This window comes from Contarinia nasturtii, unplaced genomic scaffold, assembly GCF_009176525.2.
Source record: "Contarinia nasturtii isolate CC-2019 unplaced genomic scaffold, AAFC_CNas_1.1 Cnas_scaffold_187, whole genome shotgun sequence".
In the NCBI taxonomy this organism is placed as follows: Eukaryota; Metazoa; Arthropoda; class Insecta; order Diptera; family Cecidomyiidae; genus Contarinia; species Contarinia nasturtii.
Window position 1 is genome coordinate 7,835,437 of NW_022197544.1, and position 20,773 is coordinate 7,856,209.

The following is a 20,773-nucleotide window of genomic DNA, read 5'->3' on the forward strand; positions in this document are numbered from 1 at the left end:
TTTCAAGTGCTATAATTTCTGACTCAGTGGACGGATATGGCTCAAATTTCGTATGTATGCCTTGAAAGGATGGTACTTTCCAGAAACATAATGGATTTAGTTATGGTAGCGCCCTTTCTTAGAAACGATACGAACTTTTCAGCCCGCCTGTTAAATAGCATGAATTACAACAACGAATCTATATGAAAAATGTCATGTTGATATATACACATATTTAATATACCATTTTTATTCTAACAAAAAGTAAATAAAATTCTCAGCAGTTTAAATCAAGTTTTGGCTTCTTTTTTTTTGAAATGCATTGTATGCAACAAAATTAATCTATCTATGAAAAAATAAAAGTTGTGATTTTCTCTTCACATTGTTCGTCTTTCATTGTAATTATCGCAAAATGTAAGTTTATATGAGCGTAATGTTTGACGACATACACTGTGTGTAACCATAATTGAAATTATAGATCGGTAAGGAAACACAGGCAAGTACAATTACGGCATATATAGCGAAAATACAATTCAATGAAATAATTGCCGGGTAAGATAAGAGTCATAAAATAAGATAAGAGTCAAATGTGAGTTTAAAATTAAAAGGTGCATGTAAACGATCATCAAGATAAAGTAGATTTGCGTTTTGGCATTACAATTTGAATTTTTTTACCCAAAATATTAGTTTTCGTTCCATTTTGTAAATGTTTTGGGAAATAATTTTTTCGATTTGTTCAACTTAAATTCGTTTATTTTGAAATCACATACAACACTACTATCAACACATGAGACCCGAACTCAAATGAGTGTGAGCAGTGATAATTAGTGTGCAACCACTTGTTGTGCTTGTCACATTGTTGATATCTTAACAGCTTTCGTTGCACGCATTTGCACTACCGATTCACTCTCTCTGTGTCTCTTTCTCTTTCTTTCCTTCTCTCTTCGGATCCTTTTCGTAGAACGTGAAATTGCGTATATAGAAGTCATTTTCAGTCCACATTGATTGAAATTAATTCATGAGACGCTTCTGGTGCATTTGCTCGTATTGATTTTTTGTTAAATCAAGGGTAAGTTACAGAATGTGACTGAATTCTGAGAATTTGACGCCTCCATTGGATGTTACATGGCTTCATTGGACCACGGTACATGCGTTTCAGTGTGCCTTTACGCTATATACATTGGTAGACGTGTTGCAAAAGTCTTTTAGAATAATATATTGAAGTAAATATTTTGTAACAGGTCGATCAAAGTGTATGCGAAGAGAAGAAAAAAAACTGAAAAATAAAATAAAAGAGACCTATGAATAGCAACAACAGTAACAAAACAACCTCGGAACCAAAACATATCGGATTACATCGATGGCTGCACTTTTTCGATGTCTGGGCCAGAGTGTTACTGTGTGTAATTATTGCAAAATATGCATCTCTTCCACTGTTTGATGTTGTCATGTTCATTGAACGCATATTTGACGAAAAATTTACCATTTCGCGCCATTCGACAGCAAACGCTAATCTTATATTGAAGTGGACAATATAAAAAAAGAGTCCTGAAATAAAATGCGATTTAATCGATCGGTCACCATCTCACCGGTCACCATCTCACCGGTCAACCAATTATTTATTTAATTTGAATTTCTTGATAATTTGATCGCTCGTGCAAAATTCGCGCTGAGATGATCAGAAAATAAAAAATCGGAGCCACTCATCAACTCATCACATTTTAACATCGTTTTGATGATGATCAGCACGCAACATTCCTGGAATATTATTCATTGTGTTTGCAATCATATCATGTGTGTATGGGAGTGTGTGTGTCTGTGTGTCGTTTCTCATTATCATATTGTATCTTTTGTTTTGACTGCTACTTGCTTTACGTATTTTCAACACAACGATTTGACACATTGCAATCAACGAGACTAAAATTCGAATGAATTCCGATTTCATGATATATATATATATATATAGTTTTTTTTGGGTGATGCAACGGATTTTCGTTATTGTTGCTATTCATCCAGCTCATGGGTCCCTTTTTATTCTATGCTTTGTTCGTTTCTTTTATCATTCGATTCACATTTTGCAAATTGATTTGCTTGGACATCATGCAAATGATGAACACGGTGCCGTTGTACATTTCGGTTATTCGATATATTTTAATTCCCCGGAATCAAAGATGTTTCACGTCAAAAACTCAGTCAAGCTCAATAATAAGTTAATAAAAATACTGCTGCTGTTGCTGTTGCTGTTGCTGATGAGTGGATGGCTGGACAAACGATTCCACTGAATATATTTTTTATCGGGTGTTTTTGTATTTGCATTTGTGTGCCTGTCCATGTGCATATTTTTTTCTCTTCTGTTGCAAAACGTGTTGCAGTTCCTTCATTACCTGTTTTGGCTTGATTCTTTTGTTTTATTTTTTTTTTTAACTTTTTAAATCATTCTTTTCATGATGCATTTGTATTAGCTGTTGTAATCCGCTTGCCATGTACATGGAATTTTGCGATCAAACAAAATATAAATGATCATCGAACACACATTTCCGAACTGAATTCAACAATGTGCATAAATCATTTTGCTTTCGATCAAATGATTGAAATCGAACTTGTGAAACAATCACTTCCACCGCACTCAGAAAAAGGTTGACACTTCTTTGGAATGGGACAGTTAGAAAGACATACAGATACAGAGACATAGAGAGAGAGAGAGGGAGAAAGAAAAGATCATATTTGTATTACGTTTGCATGGATGAAACGAAGCTGCCTTGATCATGAATATTCTCACTCGGACATTCAATGTCATTTATCGTTTCTGGCTGCATCTAATTCATTGTTTTTTATCCGAATTATGCTGACTGAGTGGAAGAAATAAACCATATCGGTTTATTGTCTTCTCATTCAATTGCTAAATGCATCAATTACAAAATCACAGCGGATGGCAGTTCACACGAGTGACGAAACCATTCTAGAGATCAATATCTTTTACACAATGTGTAATCAATATCTTTTACAGCTGACATGAATAACTTATTCAGAATAAGCCTGCTAATTTCAATTTTGTGACAACAAAAATTTGGATTTTAGACGAAATACCAAAATAGATTTTTCACGTGCACACTGTGAAGAACTGCAGCACTATAACTTACATTTTATGAAAGCTTTTGTAGTGTTTAAAGCAGACATTAGGTTTGAGCTATGGATATAGCTGCAACGCGTGTATTGTGTACTGTGTGTTCGTTTCCCCTCACGTTTAGTAGTATGGTAGTAGTAGAGGAAACAAACGACATACACGTCCACACAGTACACAGTACACGCGTTGCATAGCGCCTATGGAATAGGTGCAAAAGGATTCGTTGTGAATACCGCCCGATTAAAATCGAAATGTTTTCCTGCCGTAATTCCTCTGCCATAAGCATTTTGAACAATCTTCATGTGTTTATAATTTTGTATGTCATTATCACGAGTGTTTAGTGGCAAAGTGTTCACCACCTCAACGATTGGAACCATTTCTGCTTGGATCATTCGATTTCTTACGTCTACAAATCGATTTTGAATGTTTTCGTATGGTCTGGGTGGGAATAGTCGCTTTAATTTGCCATGATCATAAAATTCGAACAAACCAGGATATAAATGTCTATTTGCCATGTTATTAACTCAAATAATTTTTTTTATTCAAATTTTTAATTTTTTTTATTTTTCAATAAGTTTCGATTTCGTGTATCAATTTTGAAAAAACTTTTTGACGGAAAAAAAAATTTCAAATAAAGTGTACAGTCTACTGTGATTTTAATTCGTAATTTATGTGCATTGTGAATATTTCAAGAGAGAGAAAAAAATATTTTTTGTTTTTCTTTAGCGACATTTTTCATAGTGAACTTGAATGTTTTTTATTTTGTGAATTTGCGAGCAATCTATGAATCATTTAGCGTACATTTGAGCGTTGACGTTTATTTTCGAGCATAACATCTGTTCTCGGGACACGAAACAAATATTTATTAACTTTTCTTTTATATTTTCTTCAAAGGCATATATTACTAGGCCTACCTAGAACCCTACCTAAATTGAAAATATTTTAATGCCGTTGATTCATGTGATTTCTGATTGTTGTAGAAATGTATCATTAAAGCAATGCGATATCGATTAGAAATAGTTTTCAAAACACAAAGTCCAATCTCCAATTGAAAATGCAATACCAAACAAAATCAAATAGAAAAATTCATTTCCATCTTGTAACTCTTTCCGGCTTTACTGCATTCAAGTTAAGCCACTTTTCGTATGGCCAACGAAGTCAACACAAGAAATTACAAAAATTAATTCGTCTCGACCAACGAGCGATCGAACTAGTAAAGTAATTGTATGCCTTGAATCACTCTGCCAAAAAAATAAAATAAAAATAAGACCGGGTTTCCTCGAAAAAATCATAATCAGGAATTTTAATGATTTTTAAATTTAAATTTTAATATTATTCGAACTTGAACATAAAAAGTGTCATATAGTTATCAATCATACAATCACAATTATTGTTCGAACTTCTTGTCAGAGTATCATGATTTGCTGCTGCTCAGCATATAGCTGAGAGCTGGGAAATGCTGAACTCGTGCGGCTAAAGCATACGAAACGGATGACACGCACACATGCATTCTCCCCGTTTAAACGGTTATAAACAGTTGATTGGATGTTCAATTCAAAACTCAAAACTTAGTAACCAGTTGAGTTTGAAATTGTGTTGCGACCGACATATGAGAAGCTACGAGAAAAACATCACGTCGCATCCCTCGTTATTTTGCTTACGTAAGTGAAAGCAAGAGATGAGATGCGACGTGCTGTTTTTGCTCTCAGTCTTTCATATATTCTGAAACTGTAACTGTCTAACGCATACGAAACGGATGCACGATACATATTTCCCTTTCACTTCGTATGTTCGCTGGTATAGTGTGTAACCGTTGTTGGTAGAATTTGGTACATTAATATCAAGCCAAATGGTGTGATGAAAGTGTATAGCGATGAAACACCTGGCAATGATAGCGTTGTTTCCAAATTGTAATAGGTTTTCGTAGTGATGAAAGACATTATATAAAATAGGGTAACTGAAACGCCATTGCCGACACCACGTATCCTAACAAAATTTTACAAAAAACGTAGAACAAATGACTTTACATCAAAAGTATTAAGGAAAAACTCACTTAAATTTTAAAAGCTCGGACAAGAGCATCCATGGTAATGTTTGTATACAGCAGGATCCACAGAAAGACCATATGACTAAGCAAACCAAAGGAATGTATCCAAGAGTGCTGTTTTCCAAATGAAATGGTTCACGATGTGCTTGATCGAAGGAAATATGTCCCACACCAGGTAAATAGGTTAATCCGAACCAAGTGAGAATAATACTGCAAGCTAATGCAACTGCCATACAAAATTAATATAGTGGCCGTTTTCCTGTGCAACGAACCAAAAATATAAAGAGTAAACTTCCAACATTGTCAAGAAAACCAATCATTGTTATTGCTTTATCTGTCGGAATGGGGCTGTCGTAGGCTTTTAAAATTTGCACCATATACGGTTTCAATGTGAGTATGCATAAAGAGCAAAGAAGAATAGAACGGTTATGATAAACATTGGTTTCAGTGCTGACTTTCGTTTTAGATCGGAGAATTTTTCGCCCAGAGTTGGTAAAGGATGTTTGCATTCTAAATCTTGTTTCATTCAATCGTTACATGATTTTGATCGTTCACTATGCCGCTTCAATTCGTTGAATTCCTGAGCAATAGTCTCACTTGACACCCACCCTCTCAGCCACTGAAGCGATTTTTCAGCTTCAGCAATTCGATTCTTTGCGAGGTACCATGATTCAGGAACCTATAATTGATATTTTGTTTGATCAATCTTTTTTCGAATGTTTATCATTCTTCTTACAACTTACAAAGCAAATAGAAATCCCGGAAATTATAGGCACCATCCAACAAAAAAGGCAAACTGTTCGCCATGCCACCAGTGTATTCAATAAATAAATGATGAGCATTCCAAGTGAATAACACCAAAATGTGTAACCTAACCAAAAATTGCGTTTTATTAAAATTTGAATATTTTTACTAAAAATTGTATTTCGTAAAATATACCAACCGACCATCACCCCTCGGAATAAAGGTTCACTGAAAAATATAACTTTTTTTTTGTTATTTGATCAGAAAAATCATATTTAGTAGGATAGAATTAATGAATTCTTACCAAATTTGACCTAAATACGCTACGATTGGCGCCTCCGACAGACCAACGCTCAGCCCCAGAATCGAGATCCCAACAAATACTTGCCAAACAGTACTAGCTTGATACAGTGTGTACCATCCAATTGCATAAAAAATATTCAGAAAAATCATCGCCCGTTTCCGACCCCATGGATCTGTATCATTATGAAATTTATAAATGTATTTGGTTTTAAATTCAGCAAATGTCAACTATTACCCGTAATTATTCCTGATATTAAACTCCCAATTGGTTTGAAAATAGATCCAATGGCTCCTATTGAAAATCAAAATAATTCGCCCATTTCCATCAAAAATCAATCTTAGACTAAAACAACTCAAAAGAAATGAAAAGAGTATACTCACCAAACCAAGATGCTTGAACGGATGTAATCATTATGAACTCATTTCTGTTATGTTCATTGGAAATTCCAGTGAGTGCTGGAATTATAATAGCTGGAATCACCAAAACAAATCCATTATTCAATGAAAGCAAGTTCTTCGCAGTTGTCGCCACGAACTCAAATAAAAAGAAAAGTTAAAAAAAAAAAAATTATTAAATACCAAAATCTGTGAAAATATATCAAAATTACTGGTTGCGTCTTCTTACACTGTAAAACCGATGGGATTAAAAATTAATTAATATTTTCGGATTTTCTATAAATAAAAATCCAAATGGATTTAAAAAAATCCAAAAGGAATAAAATTAAAATCAGAATTATCAAATCTAAACTATCACAAAAATCATGCGCATTGTCCAGCGAGCGCCAAAAACATCATCTTACACTCTTCTCTGTTCTCTCACTAAATTTTTTTTGAATGATTGAAATTTTTACGATTTTTCAAATTCCGAAAAATCCTAACAAATTCGAATAATTTTGAAATCACAGGGGGGGGGGTAAACCTTTCCCCTCCCCTCACTGTTTTAAAGCATAAATGATATTACCGTCCTTTTTCTTGATATTGTATAAAAGGTCAGAAACATCACTGCAGTTTTTTCACTTGCTAATTGAATTAGCTTTTGGATGTCCTTATCGGCGCCTGCATTATTAATAATCTTCACAACTTTCGGATGACCTGAAAGAGAAGATCCTGTCAAAATTATACAAATATGTTCATGTTATTAATCTGAATTTCGTTACATTTTTCCACAGCCAATTGAATAGGTGTTTTTGATTCATCATTGATTGCATTCACTTCGGCACAAGAATTTATTAGAGTTTCTACTATTTTTGAATTACCTAAAGATCATAGAGAGAATGCATTCCTATTACTTCAAGATTAATGTTGTATATAATAAAAAATTTCAATCATAGACATCTGTAGTAGCGACATTCGATATACCATACGTGGGTATAATGGCACCCACAGTAGTGGGTGAAAATCCAAGATGGCGGCTTGTTAGCACGCCTGAACTATCAAAATTATACATAATGAATTCCTGTGAATTTTGTGAATTTTTCACCGAATTAAGCCCCTAGAGAGCATGGAATCAATATCTAGCGACACAGCACTTGCGCTCTGTTGTTTGCGTACACTAGAGTGTATATTAAACCAAAACGTGTGAAGCAACAGAGCGACAGTGCTGTGCTGAGTATGGCGTATATATGCTCACCATTTGAAGCTGCATAATGTTACGGCGTCCACTCTTTTTCTTTCCATAATTTCTTCCATTCTTTTTTCTTATCGATGTTTTTTGTTAAAGTTTTAACAATATCTTCGAATCCTGCAGAAAGAATTAACTGTGAACAAAGTTATTTCCCAAAAAATAGAAATCGGTTTCACCTTGTTTAGCGGCCACATCAAATAAGTAATTTTTGTGTCCCGAATATGTGTGTGAATTACCCGCAACAATTTTTTCCAATAGCACTTCGGCGATTCTCAATTTATCTATTTAGACGTCGAAAAATTACAATATTTGAGAACACCTTGCATTTAAGAAAATTCGGAAGTTTCTTACTATTTGAGACGGCCGTACGCAACAGAGAAGTGACCTATTTGTATTTAAAAATGTAATGAGAAGCTTCCATTATGATTACAATTTCAAACATAAATTCAAGTAAACAGTTGAATACCGTTCAAAACAGCTAGATCAAGGGGTCTACTATTGTAACTATCTTTTAAATTTATCTCAATGGTGGCTCTTTCGATCAAGTCATTGACAATATATTCTCGGCCTTTCTCAGCAGCCAAATGCAGAGCAGTTTTACCATTCTTATCCACATAGTTTATCTGGCTAATATCCTTTTCAAGCGCAAATTTGAAAAAATCCAGATTACCTTTATGAAAACAATATTTATTCAATCTTTAGATAAATATGTGAGTTTATAAAATAATAACCATATTCCGCGGCTATATGTAAAGGTTTTTGCTCATTCATGTCACTTTCATTAATATCAATATGATGATCAGTTAGAATTTGTGCAATTTCCCTAGAAGCTGAGAAAGTATGCAATGATTTTTTTGTTCAGATCCGAAGAGATACTATAGTAGAATTTATTGGAAATAACCGTTTTCTGCAGCTAAATGTAAAGTCGTTCTACTGTTTATGTCAACATTTTCTTCAAGATCTGTTTTATTGACCAACATCTCGACGAGTTTTGTGTCATCTGATGGTTTTTTGATGCACATAAAAAAAGTTTATAATTTAATATGTCTTGTTCATTGAATCAAATAATAATCCTACCATTTAATATAGCAAATGAAAGTGGTGTTGATTCAAATATATCTTTCTGGTTAAGATTTACGCGATTTTTAATTAAAATGTTCATAATTTCTGCATTACCTATAATAAAATCAAAATTCGTTAAGTCTTATATCAGCCTCATAATGTTACTAAATGTAATATAGGTAAATGATCTGATTTCTTTTCAACAAACTATTTGTAAGTGGCGTACCTACGGTAGACATGTTTGCTCATGTTTACACTGGTGGTCAGTGTGTGCCACTTTCAAATGCAAAATGTTTGTTTAAAATATAACATTTGATCGGTTAAAATTCACGCATATATAATTTCCAGACATCGATCAAATGTTTGGAAAGCTTCAAATATGCTCATTTTTATATATTTTTAAGAAGTCTTTTATAGGAAGACATAAGCAATGCTTAGTAACCATACTATCAGGGTTATAGCAAAGATACTTTAAAATAGAATTGTTCATATATAATCACCTCCTTGTGCAGTAAAATGTGCAGGATTAAAATCATCATTATTTGTCTGATTTATGTTGGCTTCGTTTTCGAGTAGATATATGACAACTTCATTATGACCTAGTGAATGTTTTTTTAATTATGAAAATAAAACTGAATATTTTGTTATTCTATTTCAAATACTATACCACCACGAACAGCTAAATGCAACGGCGAATTTCCGAAACTATTTCTTGCATTAACATCTAAACCTTTTTCTGTGATTAACCACTTTACCATTTTAAGGTTGCCTTCAAATTCGAATTTCAAATTAGTTAAATTTAACCAAAATTTTAATTATTTTATAACGCTGTTATTTACCAAATCGTGCAGCAGAATGCAGAAGCGTCCATTCATATTTATCTGTTGTGTTAGTGAAAGCACCATTTTCAATCAACCAATTCAATCAACCAACAGTATTATTGTCACCTATTAAAATGTATAGCTCTAATGAAATCTACTGAACAAGAAATTCTTTTAAAGAAATACTTGTAAAATAAAGTAACCTTCTTCGATAGCTAGCTGAAGCAAGGATTTCCCATCCATTACGTCATGGTCCGTATAACTAATGTTAACACGACTTTCGTTAACAAATAACCCGAGAATTTCCTTTCGTCCTGGTTTCGATGCTACAACGAATTACAACGAATATCAGCAAGCATTCACAGTTGCGTACATCAATACAGTACATCAATTGATGCTTGCATCATTTGATGCGCATCGCTAGTGCTGTCGTTGTGCGTTGTGATACCACAAGCGATGCGCATCAAATGATGCAAGCATCATTCGACGTTTTGTATTTATGTATCTCCTTGTGAATGCTTGAATATCAGTTAAGCCATACCTAATTTTTGAATCGAATTTCATTTCAAAATTACCATAAAGTGCTGCAATCTGAATTGGATTCAATCCTTCATCGTTTAATGCGGTAAGATTGGCATTTTTATATACTAACTTTTTGATAAGATTTTTATTGCCTGAAAACGGGTAGTATTAATTAACGAGGGAAGCAAAATGTTCTTATTTTTATTTTATGCCGCTAAAAATTCCATAATTTGTGTTTTAGTTAGTTTTTCAACGTAATCATTTTACTTCAGAACTTCTTCAAAAACTATAGATAGAGGTTTGAAATTCAAACTTTGAATACCAGTTGCCGCTGCCCTTATAACACAGCGTTAAACACACCATTTATACCTTGTACAGTTGTAATGTGAAGTGGTGACATCTGATCATCATCCTTTACGTTGATATCCTTCATTTTATCAATGAGCAAAACGGCAATCTCTTCAAGTTCTTTTTAGAGAAATATTTAATGGTATTAGAAAAAACGCATGATGATAAATAACTCTGTGGAATACCTTTGTTAATGGCATAGTGAAGTGCCGTTGAATTATTGTTATCACATAAAGTAAGATCAGCACCTTCTTCGATGAGAAGTTTAGACATGTTTGTCTTACCTAGGATAAAAAAATCCGGAATCTGGGTTAAAAGGAATCTAGCTCAAAAATCGTTTCATTCTTAAATGAACATTGAAATTATTTAATAATATTGAGAAAAAGTTCAACATAAAAGTAAAAGAATCCACAAATTTACTTTTATAAAACCAATCTAAAGGTTACCGTATTGAATAGCCAAGTGAAGAGGTGTTTCACCATTAAAAGTTTGTGCATTTATATCACAGCCATTTTGGCGCAAAAAAAGTTTAGTTTGATTTATGCGATCTGCAAAAGATTCGGAAGAAAATGTGATTTTGCATGTATATTTTCTTCAAATGTATGATAAATATACCGTTAACAGCAGCTCAATGAAGTGGCGTCGATCCACCTTCATCAGTCACATTAAATTTAGCACCCTTAAGGGGTTTATAAAGTCAAATAAATGTGTAACTCTTGTTGTTTCTTTACTATATAAATAAACGATAAGACTTTAATCTAGTCTTTCATTTATGAGATAGCTTTGAAAAAAGTTTCCAGATTCTTGATATATCCAAAAAATATCATGTTTAAATTATGGCTATGATTTTTAATGACTTTTATCGAACGTCACGAATAATGATAAAAAAAAACAATCAAATCGCAAATATGGTTCAACGTAAACAGGTAACAGAAAAAACTGAATAAGTCAGCATAAGTACTGAATAACAATCTGCAAACCATATACGTTTATCTGAATTTCTACAGTTAAACTGAAGTAAATAAAGTTTATTAATTTCCAATTAAGCCTATAATTACAAATTTTATGTACCAACTATTTTCTTCGAGCTTTTATATTTTAAAATTTGGTTTCGTCACAGGCAGTCTATGTATTTCGGATGGATATCCATCCGAGATATTTTAGAATATCTGGATATTCAACGCAACTTCACAGCGCCAGAGCTGTGTGCGTCGCAAATAGAATCTACGGTATTTCGCGACGTATATGTGTATCAAGTGGCGCACGTACACAGTCACACTGTGTCTGTATTTTACATGTAGCGACATACCGTAGATTATATGTGCGACGCACACAGCTCTGGCTCTGTGCAGTTGCGTTAAATATCCAGATATTTTAAAATATCTCGGATGGATATCCATCCGAAATACATAGACTGGTCAAAGGTCACACCTTCATCACCTCAACAGAGTTTTTTTTATTTGATACCAAAGACTTGACAAATTTTTTTTTGCTTCAACTCTCGCAACAACAGACAGTTAAAAACGCCAAAGTGCACATTGAATATTTTCCCATCGTTCCTTTCGATTCGGTCAACAGTAACGGATACATAAATGGAAATTTATCCATGTGTATAGCAGCACTGCTGCAGGCGCACGAGGAAAGACAATGAGAGGAGTCTTGTTGAATTTAATAATACGAGTGTCGATATATTAAAACTGAAGTTGCAAACACATACATCGTACATCGATTGTGAACAATGAAATGTTTGCTCAGAAACCAGAATTAATTATAGGCTGCATTTCGAAAGCGTAGTCACGAAAAAAAAGAAGAACGATCCGTGAAAATGTGGTATTTTGTATAAAAGTGAACAATAGATACAGTGGTTAGAAGATTAAAACCCAAACCAATGAGAAATGTCAAGCACAATGAACACCAAATAATGCGTTGAATATCCATGTCGAAACATCAATTGACTATGAAAGTCATTTATTCACAATGAAATTACCACTGTCCGCACGATCGTCATCATCTTCATCGTCGCTTTGGTCCATTTCATTCAAATATAAATTCAATTATCTAATTATAAAGTGCTGCCGCTGCTGAAAAAATTGCGTGATTGACAGTGGTGGCCGCCTCTCATGCGATCAATATTTTAGCTTCATTCGGGAAATTTGCCATCAGCTTTCATGTCATCCAAGAACCAAATTTACATAAATCAAGCGATGCAAAAAAAAAAAGTTTCAGTTGTTGTTTTTTTTTTTTCAAGCGCTACAAATCAATGACACGAGAAGAAAAAGCAATGTGTGGTGAACGATTTTAAATCAGGTATTTAAGAGAAGAGTTTAAATCAAATGATTTAATCAGTTAATTTGTTAAGAGTTTAACAAGGTGTAAGCTAAAATTGGATTGCAGGTTTAAAAGAGACAAAGAGGAGTGGAGAGATAAAAAAGTACATGTAGCAAGTAAAAATGTGGATGAAAATGCGATAAGATCGATTACAATCGACACCAATTTAATTACGATTAAATTTAAAAAAAAGGCCCATTCAAATGAACGTACGTGTGTTGATGCCTTGCTTAATTGACACTCAATGATTGTTCATTTATTTGGTGGCCGTTGCCGGTTGTTTATCGAAATAAATCATTGGCTCATTAATCGTCATCGTTTGAAAAATCGACAGATCGTTTTCAGCTTCAATCGAATCTCTTAAAATCGATTGCCATATCGATCGGTTTTCAAACGAAAACACACACTAAATAAAACAAAAAGCGAAACGCACCAATATAAAAGACAATTGAACACCATTCATCAGTTCATTTTAATGTGCATTTTCTATTGTTTTGATACCTAGTGCAGCCGTATCCAAATAATAGAGTGTAAAGGTGTAGTCTTTTGTGTTAAATTCCGAAACAAAAAAAAAGAGAAGACGAAATGCCAAGAGAAAAAAAAGTAGAAAATGCTTAGTGTTATGGTTCAGAAGAAAAGAACGAGAAACACAAGTCAAATGTGATAAGTATTCCATGATTCACAGCTGAACATTTGATTATCACATTCGGTGATACATACCTATTTGCTTGCAATACATTTATCCGGTGCGATCGTGTTAGCAACGAGAGAAGAAAAAAAAAATGTGAAATCGGTGCCCATGTCTTTTTAACATGACTGAGCATTTTGTTTGTGCGCATCTGAGTACTCGAGAGAAAAAAAAACCTTCCGAAAACCAAACCATACAGCAACGACCTTAGGATATGTTGCATGATATTGATTTTATTTTCCATAAAAAAATGGATACAAACCTACCAGAACAACAGACTTTTCTCTTTTTATTTGGATTTGTAACATTTTGTATTTCATCATTTTATTTTGGCTTCCAGACACATAAAAGGTTTGAGAAAAAACAGTTTTTTATGATGTTATTTTTGGTTGTCTTTGGTATCCATCCTTCGCACAAATTTAACACGATTTTTTTGCTGACTTCGACCGATTTTTGCAATCTAATATGGGTCATTCGAACCATTTTAATTTCAGCAAACTATAAAATGTTGTACATCACATCCAAAATTAACAAACGCACAGGAAGTCTCAACAAAATTTGAAAGCGATTTCTTCATCGTCATTTTGAGAACAGTAGATTTTTGTTGTTTTTTTTTAAGTACAAAAGAACAGATTTGTTTTTTTTAGAAGAGATTAATGCATGCAGTAGCCTAATTTCGATTAAAACCCAAATTCCATTCTGTTAATTTGAATATTTCCATAGCTATTTACTTATCTAAATCGATCGACCGTTATCACAAAAATCTTGATTGGTCATACTTACCATACCGGCTAATTATGATGGTATTTCTGTATTATTAGCCAATATCTCAAACAAATCAAAAATACATCACAAGCCAAATATGAAAAGTCATATTTGAAATAGTTTATGAATATGTAAAAATGAGAGCAATTCAAATAAAATGAAAGAATGAATCATTGTTATTGAAAGTCATTCCCTTGATTTGACACGTTCCAATTACTTCACTGTCATTGTTTCACTGGCCGCTCTGTGCAAATTAGTTTAAACAGAAGTAAAAAAGAAAATTAGACTATTATTACATGAAAAAAAAAAATGAAAGAAATTTCGAAATTTTATAGCCAAGAATTCGATTGTTTGATTATAGATTCGAATATGTTCTCTGAAATTATTACTATAAAACATTTATCTTTTATAAAAGTTCCTATCATTGACCTGTGGCACTTAAAAAGGTTAACCAAATAACATTTATTTCATTATTTTAAATGTTTAATATCAATTTGGGGTTCAATTCCAATAAAGGTAATTGTCGGTAAATGTTTAAAGTGAATCAATTACTTTATTCATTTTTAATGATTTCTATAAGTCATTTATCCATCTGTCGGTTTCAAACAACCGATTACATCAAACGTATTTATTTTGTCCGAGACCCTCTTCAAATAATCGCCACCTATTTGACCATTATTACATATTTAACAATGCCTATTAATAATGGAGAAAAAAAGAAGATATTTTTAATTTCGTTTGATTTTCGTATCAAATGATGGGTTTCATGGTGATTTTTATTTGAAATTAAATATATTCAAGACCATTCAAACATTCTTCTCAAGTAAATTGTTGACTTACTTGAAATCGCGTGGTCGTTCCTTCCACCCAGCTGATTAAATATATTATAGTTATAAGTTGATCATTTAACCAATTCAATTTCATTTTGGTTAACTTGTTGTCGATGTCGCTTTGTTTTCGTTTCCATCAAACATTTGACCACATTGAATATTTTATAACGTAATCCTTTTATTATTTCAAACGCAATCTTAATCATTTTCAACCAATAAATAATACGGCCAAATGTCGATTGCATACGATATTGGGCCGATCAAGTTTTAATGAAAATGTGTGCGATGGTCTTTAAAAAAACTATTGGATAGTTAGCTCAATTGTTATTTAAAGTAGTTTTCAAAGGAAATTTAATGGTTTGCATTCTTATTGCCAACAATTTTCCAATTACAGTCAAATATCAAATTACGTCCAAATATGCTAAATGTTTGTAGATATCCTCAGTTTATTTAATCGAAACTAATGTTGGCGCCAACTTGTTTTAATTCACACTCGTTCATCATCTCTCTGCTATTTTTAACCAGCAAATCATGTTGTTTGTGTTACAAGAATCATTCACACACTATTTTAACCTTGCAAAGAGTGGTTTTTCTAATTCTGATATGAAAATAGACCAATAAATGCGATAATTAGAACGTTTATCGATTTAACGAAATATATATTTCATTAGAGCCATTTCGAAGAATAGAATAAGAAAAGAAAAAGTAGATTATTGTTTGTTTTGTTGACAAATGTGTTTTTCAATGGGTGCAACATTTGTATGTGTTTTGAATTATGAAGGGTTTGTAGCAATTTTTATTCGTTTTCAATTCGATTCAAATAGCATAGTTCCCATTAAAAATTATAAAAAAGCACAAGGTCATCCTTCACCTGCAAATATTGTGTGTGTGTTTAACCTGCACCATATAAATAATGTTTTCTTTTCCAGGTCGTTTTGAGAATAATTTCAAAACGAAGTCAACTCGTTAAAATCAAATGTCAACAAAAATAATGTAAATAAGTTGTATTCGATTGGACAGTTAGATTTAGACCTGTTGTAGACACCTTTCGCGGTATTTTTCTTCTCTTCTTCTTTTCCCTTCGCGGTTATAAGTCTTCTTAAAAATGAAAAATTCTTCGGCAATCACTCCGTCTCAGAACTATGCTGCAGTTTTTTTGGTTGAAAGAAACTCTTAACGTTCTGCTTTGATGCAACTAGTCGCATTCCTAGAGTCCTTCATCCAAATCCAAATAAAAAAATAAAATCCATTGATAATTTTATGATTGAAATGTTTTTCCTCTTTATTTCTTTTGCTATATTTTTACAAGTTCAAAGATCCTTATATTTTTTGCATTAAATTTGCTAAAACGATTTCAAGTATATAATCCTTATGTAAATAGTTTGAATGTGTATTATGATAAATATCTTTGAAAAAGAAACAAGTATTTGCACTGTGTAGCTTAAAAAATAAATCATCGAAAACGCATCGTATTCCCTATCATGTACACCTAATAATTTGATTTCTAAGTGTTGTTTTTTTTATTACTGTGAAATAGTAATTAGAAAGTATTGAAAATTGATTTGTTGTGCATGTTTATTTTCCATTGACTACGCGTTTTTTTTATATATTTGCGTTGTAAATGAATTTATGTAATTGTGTGTGTGAGAGAGAGAGAAAGAGAGATTTTTGTTTTGTTTTTCTCCTCTTATTAAATTAACACATACATATAACAGTCGATATGGTGCATATATTGGTATTCGAAATGTAATAGACGATTGAAAGTTGTTTCTCAATTTTAAGTACCTAATACCATTCAATAATAATTTAAACGTAAACGATATTAACTACTGATTCCATTTTCATCTTATTGTTGTTTAATTAATACTGTCACTTCTATTGCAATTCCACCTAGTTCGATTTAATTAATTATTCTACTTAAATATCAATTCTAAGATCATTAACACTGAAAAAAAAGAAGATCTAACTTGAAGAGATTGTTTCTTTTTCGTTCTCTTCCACGTTTCTTTTAAAAAATGATATATTTATGGAGAAAGAGAGAGAAAATAGCAACGTTTTGGAATGAAATGTTGAGCGTGTCAGTTTTTTAAATGTTTCATCAACGAATCGCGATCAATTTGACGATAAAAGAAATGGGTCCATCAAAAGCAAAAATTAACTCTGAGTGATGTAGCGTCTGTGATAACATTTTTTTTCTTACTCCAGCTTGTGTTTTTATTCAGGTGTTGAAAATCAATTGAGATAAATAATTAACGCGGTCAAATGGGTGGAAATTCGTATTATCGGAAAATGTTTGAACTAAAAACTATGTGCTTTGGATGTTTTCCATTTTATTTTTTTCGTCGATAGAAAATTTATTATTGAAAATTGTTTATTATTGAAAATAGTTGTTGATTGTTGTGAAGTTCTGGATTCACATGCTTTTGTGTGTGTGTGTGTACGTTGCAATAAAAAAAATGAAAAATTTAATTCTCACCACCGGCAACCGAGATCTTATTCGAAATCATCTCGTTGTTGTTATTGCTGCTGGTTGTTTTACTGCGTGGATTATAATTTGAATCGTTGTCCGATTCATCATCATGAACATTAATTTCTTCATCAGATTCATCGCTCATAACATGCGGTGAATGATTATATGGTCTGGTTAGACCTAATTGCGCTGATGCTGCTAACAGTGCGGCAGCTGAAGCTGAAGGTACAAGCGATCGAAATGCACTATGTTCGCCCCCCATTAATAATGGAGCTGATGCTGTGACTGATCCGGTTACATTTAGTTGATTTGTTGTGTGTTGATGCGATCCCTGATGTGGATTGTTGCTATTCATTTTAAAATGAAAAATTAAATGGCGTTAAAATGCTGCATTCAATATTAAGAAATAAAATTTCGATCGATATAAAACGTACAATATAAAAAAATGGAACATTTGCATACCTGGAGCATTTTGAAGTCGGCTGTTGCTGAGCTGATGGTGGTGTTTGTTGTGCATAAGCTTCCGTGCGCCTCTGTAGTTCGGGGGAAGTAGGGGTGTAACTTGAAGTGCTTCGTTGTGTTGGCGACGAACGTTGCTTGAGCATGTTCATACGCTGATGGCGTCTCCATTTTGCCCTTCTGTTGGAAAACCAAACCTAGTAGTCCATGTGAGATGTTAGTTTGAAAAGTAAGAAGACGTTCCATTTTAAGGAGTGTGAATGGTTTCATTTAACGTCTGTGGTCATTTCATTTATTTTCCCATTGTTTTTGCATCATTTTATAGTCCAAGGATTGTTTTTTTGAGGAGGATGAATGGTGAGGTGGAAAAGAGAAGGAGGAGAGCGCTGAGGAGGAAAATGTTTTTAACAAAAAAAAAAAAGATATTTTTGTGATAAAAATCGCTTTTTGCCCAAAAAAAAGGGTCCTACTCAGCGATTTTCTCCTCCTTTTTTTTCCACCTTGCCATTTCTCCTCCTCAGAAGAACAATCTCCGGTTTTAAACATAGATGAACAAAAACAAAAACGGTCGTTTTATATTGTTTGGTGTAAGTGTATTGTTTTGTGAATTCTATTCGTCATGTGTGTGTGTATGTTTTGTTCTTGTCATTTGTTTCTCAGTGCTCCTTAAAGGAATTCTTGTAAGATGCTTACCTGTACTCTAGCCTCACTTAATGAAGTCCTCGATGCCAAACGTTCTCTAGTGCTAACGCATGGATAGTGCGATTTATCAAATTCTTTTTCCAATTCCTCCAATTGCTCTGGACTAAATGTCGTTCGATTTCGTCGGAATTTCGGCTGCTCACCATCTAAACTGCCCGAATCTTCACCTTCAACATCTATTTTGTACGGAAAAAAATTATGCACTTTTTTAATAAATGAACGAAATCTCTGATCAAAACGAATTGTTAACTAGAATTGTACTCCTTACCAATCAGTCGATTTCCATCGGGTGATCCAAGAGTATCATGACTTCCAGATCCTGGTGAACATGCTGTACCCGAAGTTGTGGCCGATCCAGGTGAAATGCCCGGAAAACCGCTGCCAGCCGACCATAAGTGTGCTGCCGTCGCTGGCCATGGAAAACTGCTGTACGGTGTGGGAGGATAAAGACCATAGCCGGCGGCTCTTGCAAATTCAGCAGCTGCACGTTCGGCGGCTCGATTTCTGAGGATGCGATTTATTGAGGATACTGATGGTGCTGTTGCATTTGTACAAACCCCTACAAATCGAAATCGAAACAAAAACATTTATATTACAACAGCGAAACGAATGAAATTACGTCATTTTTTAGTATGCAAATTGAAGAGAAAAAAATCACATAAAAACTCTATGAAATCAAATAAACAATGCAATGAACGCAGTTAGTTTCATTTCATTTATTAGAAGCGCATTTTCTATCAATTATAATCGAGTACATGTGAAAAACATTAATCGGTTCGTTGTTTTGCCTCATAGACTAATTTGCATTTAATTTGAATTTAAGGTATGCGCGATTGAAAAGACAATTTTGTATTCATATGTGTGTGTGTGTTTCGTTAAATCTTCAAAAGATACGAATCAAAATGTGGCCAATTACAAGCGATATGGTTGTGCTTTTGTGTTTTCTCTCGCTCGGTTTATTGAATGGATTGCAACTTCAAGTTTCATTCATTTTCTCAATGAGAATTTTAAAAAGAAGGATGCGAAAGAAGAGAAACGAACGTTTAGATCGCGAATTTCTGTGAATGGGCTTGACATTTGTTTATACTTTTTTTGTTGCATTTTCATTCTTATCTTGGTTCATTCGTAGAGGTCATCCGAATATACACACAGTCACAGAGCCTGAACCAAATTGAACGAACACATAAAAACAACAACAATAAAAGATCAGAAAATAAAATGCAAGTATATCGATTGAAGCGCAAGCGTGAGTGCGCGCGGGAAAAAAATACACAAAGCTTTTTTCTACAAATTACTTTAAAACAGAACATAGCGTAGCACAGGAGAGAAAAAAACACGCTTTACGATGAACAAGAGAGTGAACGCAAGTATTTGTATGTGCCCATTTGAATTTGGCAGCTTGGCTGCAAAAAAAACTGCGCGCTTTTTTTATATTCATTAGCCATTGTTGGCAAATGTGTTTATATGTACATTAGTATGCAAAGCTTGAGAAGTCGGATGGAAATCGCTGATGTTGATAATGAAAATGCATTTATTAGGCCAGTTAAAATCTTGTGATCTTGCCCTCCGAGCCTCCGACTCACATGCGGCTGTCAACGAACGAGTTTTTTGTTGTTGTTTTCGGGCGATGTGCACAATTAAACAAAGCAAGCAAAGCAAATGTTTTAGCGAAGCAATGAAGCAAGCACAAGCGATGAGGGGACAGAATACACAAATTAAATTATTTGCGGATGCATAGAGATTGATATATATTACAATAAACGTTAAACAAGTTGACTGATTGATTGATTTATGTAATGTGTATAGTATTGTGATTGGTAAAGCTCTATGTTTGTTGTCGTCGTCGTCGTTCTTTTTGTCGACTTCAATCTCGCTCTTTCGAACTCTGCGCTTGTGTGTGTGCATTCAATCATTCGGCTTCTTATACAATCATTGCTATAGACGATTCTTCTTTTCC

General features: G+C 33.4%; 2 protein-coding genes across 4 annotated transcripts in view; both read right to left on the minus strand.

Annotated features, from left to right (window-relative positions):
- Nucleotides 1–7,846: 7,846 nt before the first annotated feature.
- LOC116336811 (serine/threonine-protein phosphatase 6 regulatory ankyrin repeat subunit B-like) lies at nt 7,847–10,847 on the minus strand. The gene is made up of 8 exons (XM_031760955.1): nt 10,760–10,847; nt 10,596–10,694; nt 10,280–10,378; nt 9,551–9,652; nt 9,384–9,482; nt 8,288–8,491; nt 7,998–8,102; nt 7,847–7,938 (listed from the first exon to the last, which is right to left on the minus strand). The coding sequence occupies exons 1-8, from the start codon at nt 10,845–10,847 to the stop codon at nt 7,847–7,849; spliced, it is 888 nt and encodes a 295-aa protein (XP_031616815.1).
- A 5,927-nt stretch (nt 10,848–16,774) lies between these two features.
- LOC116352317 (paired box protein Pax-6-like) overlaps nt 16,775–20,773 on the minus strand; it is a 28,647-nt gene continuing 24,648 nt past the window's right edge. For 2 of the 3 annotated variants that reach the window (XM_031784822.1, XM_031784821.1), the window contains exons 4-7: nt 19,085–19,375; nt 18,808–18,992; nt 18,118–18,311; nt 16,775–18,002 (exon numbers count right to left, since the gene is read on the minus strand). In XM_031784822.1, the coding sequence (XP_031640682.1) occupies nt 17,651–18,002; nt 18,118–18,311; nt 18,808–18,992; nt 19,085–19,375 (1,022 nt within the window). In that variant the 3' untranslated portion in view covers nt 16,775–17,650. The remainder of the gene's footprint in view (nt 18,003–18,117; nt 18,312–18,807; nt 18,993–19,084; nt 19,376–20,773) is intronic. The other variant, XM_031784823.1, reaches the window with a different exon arrangement.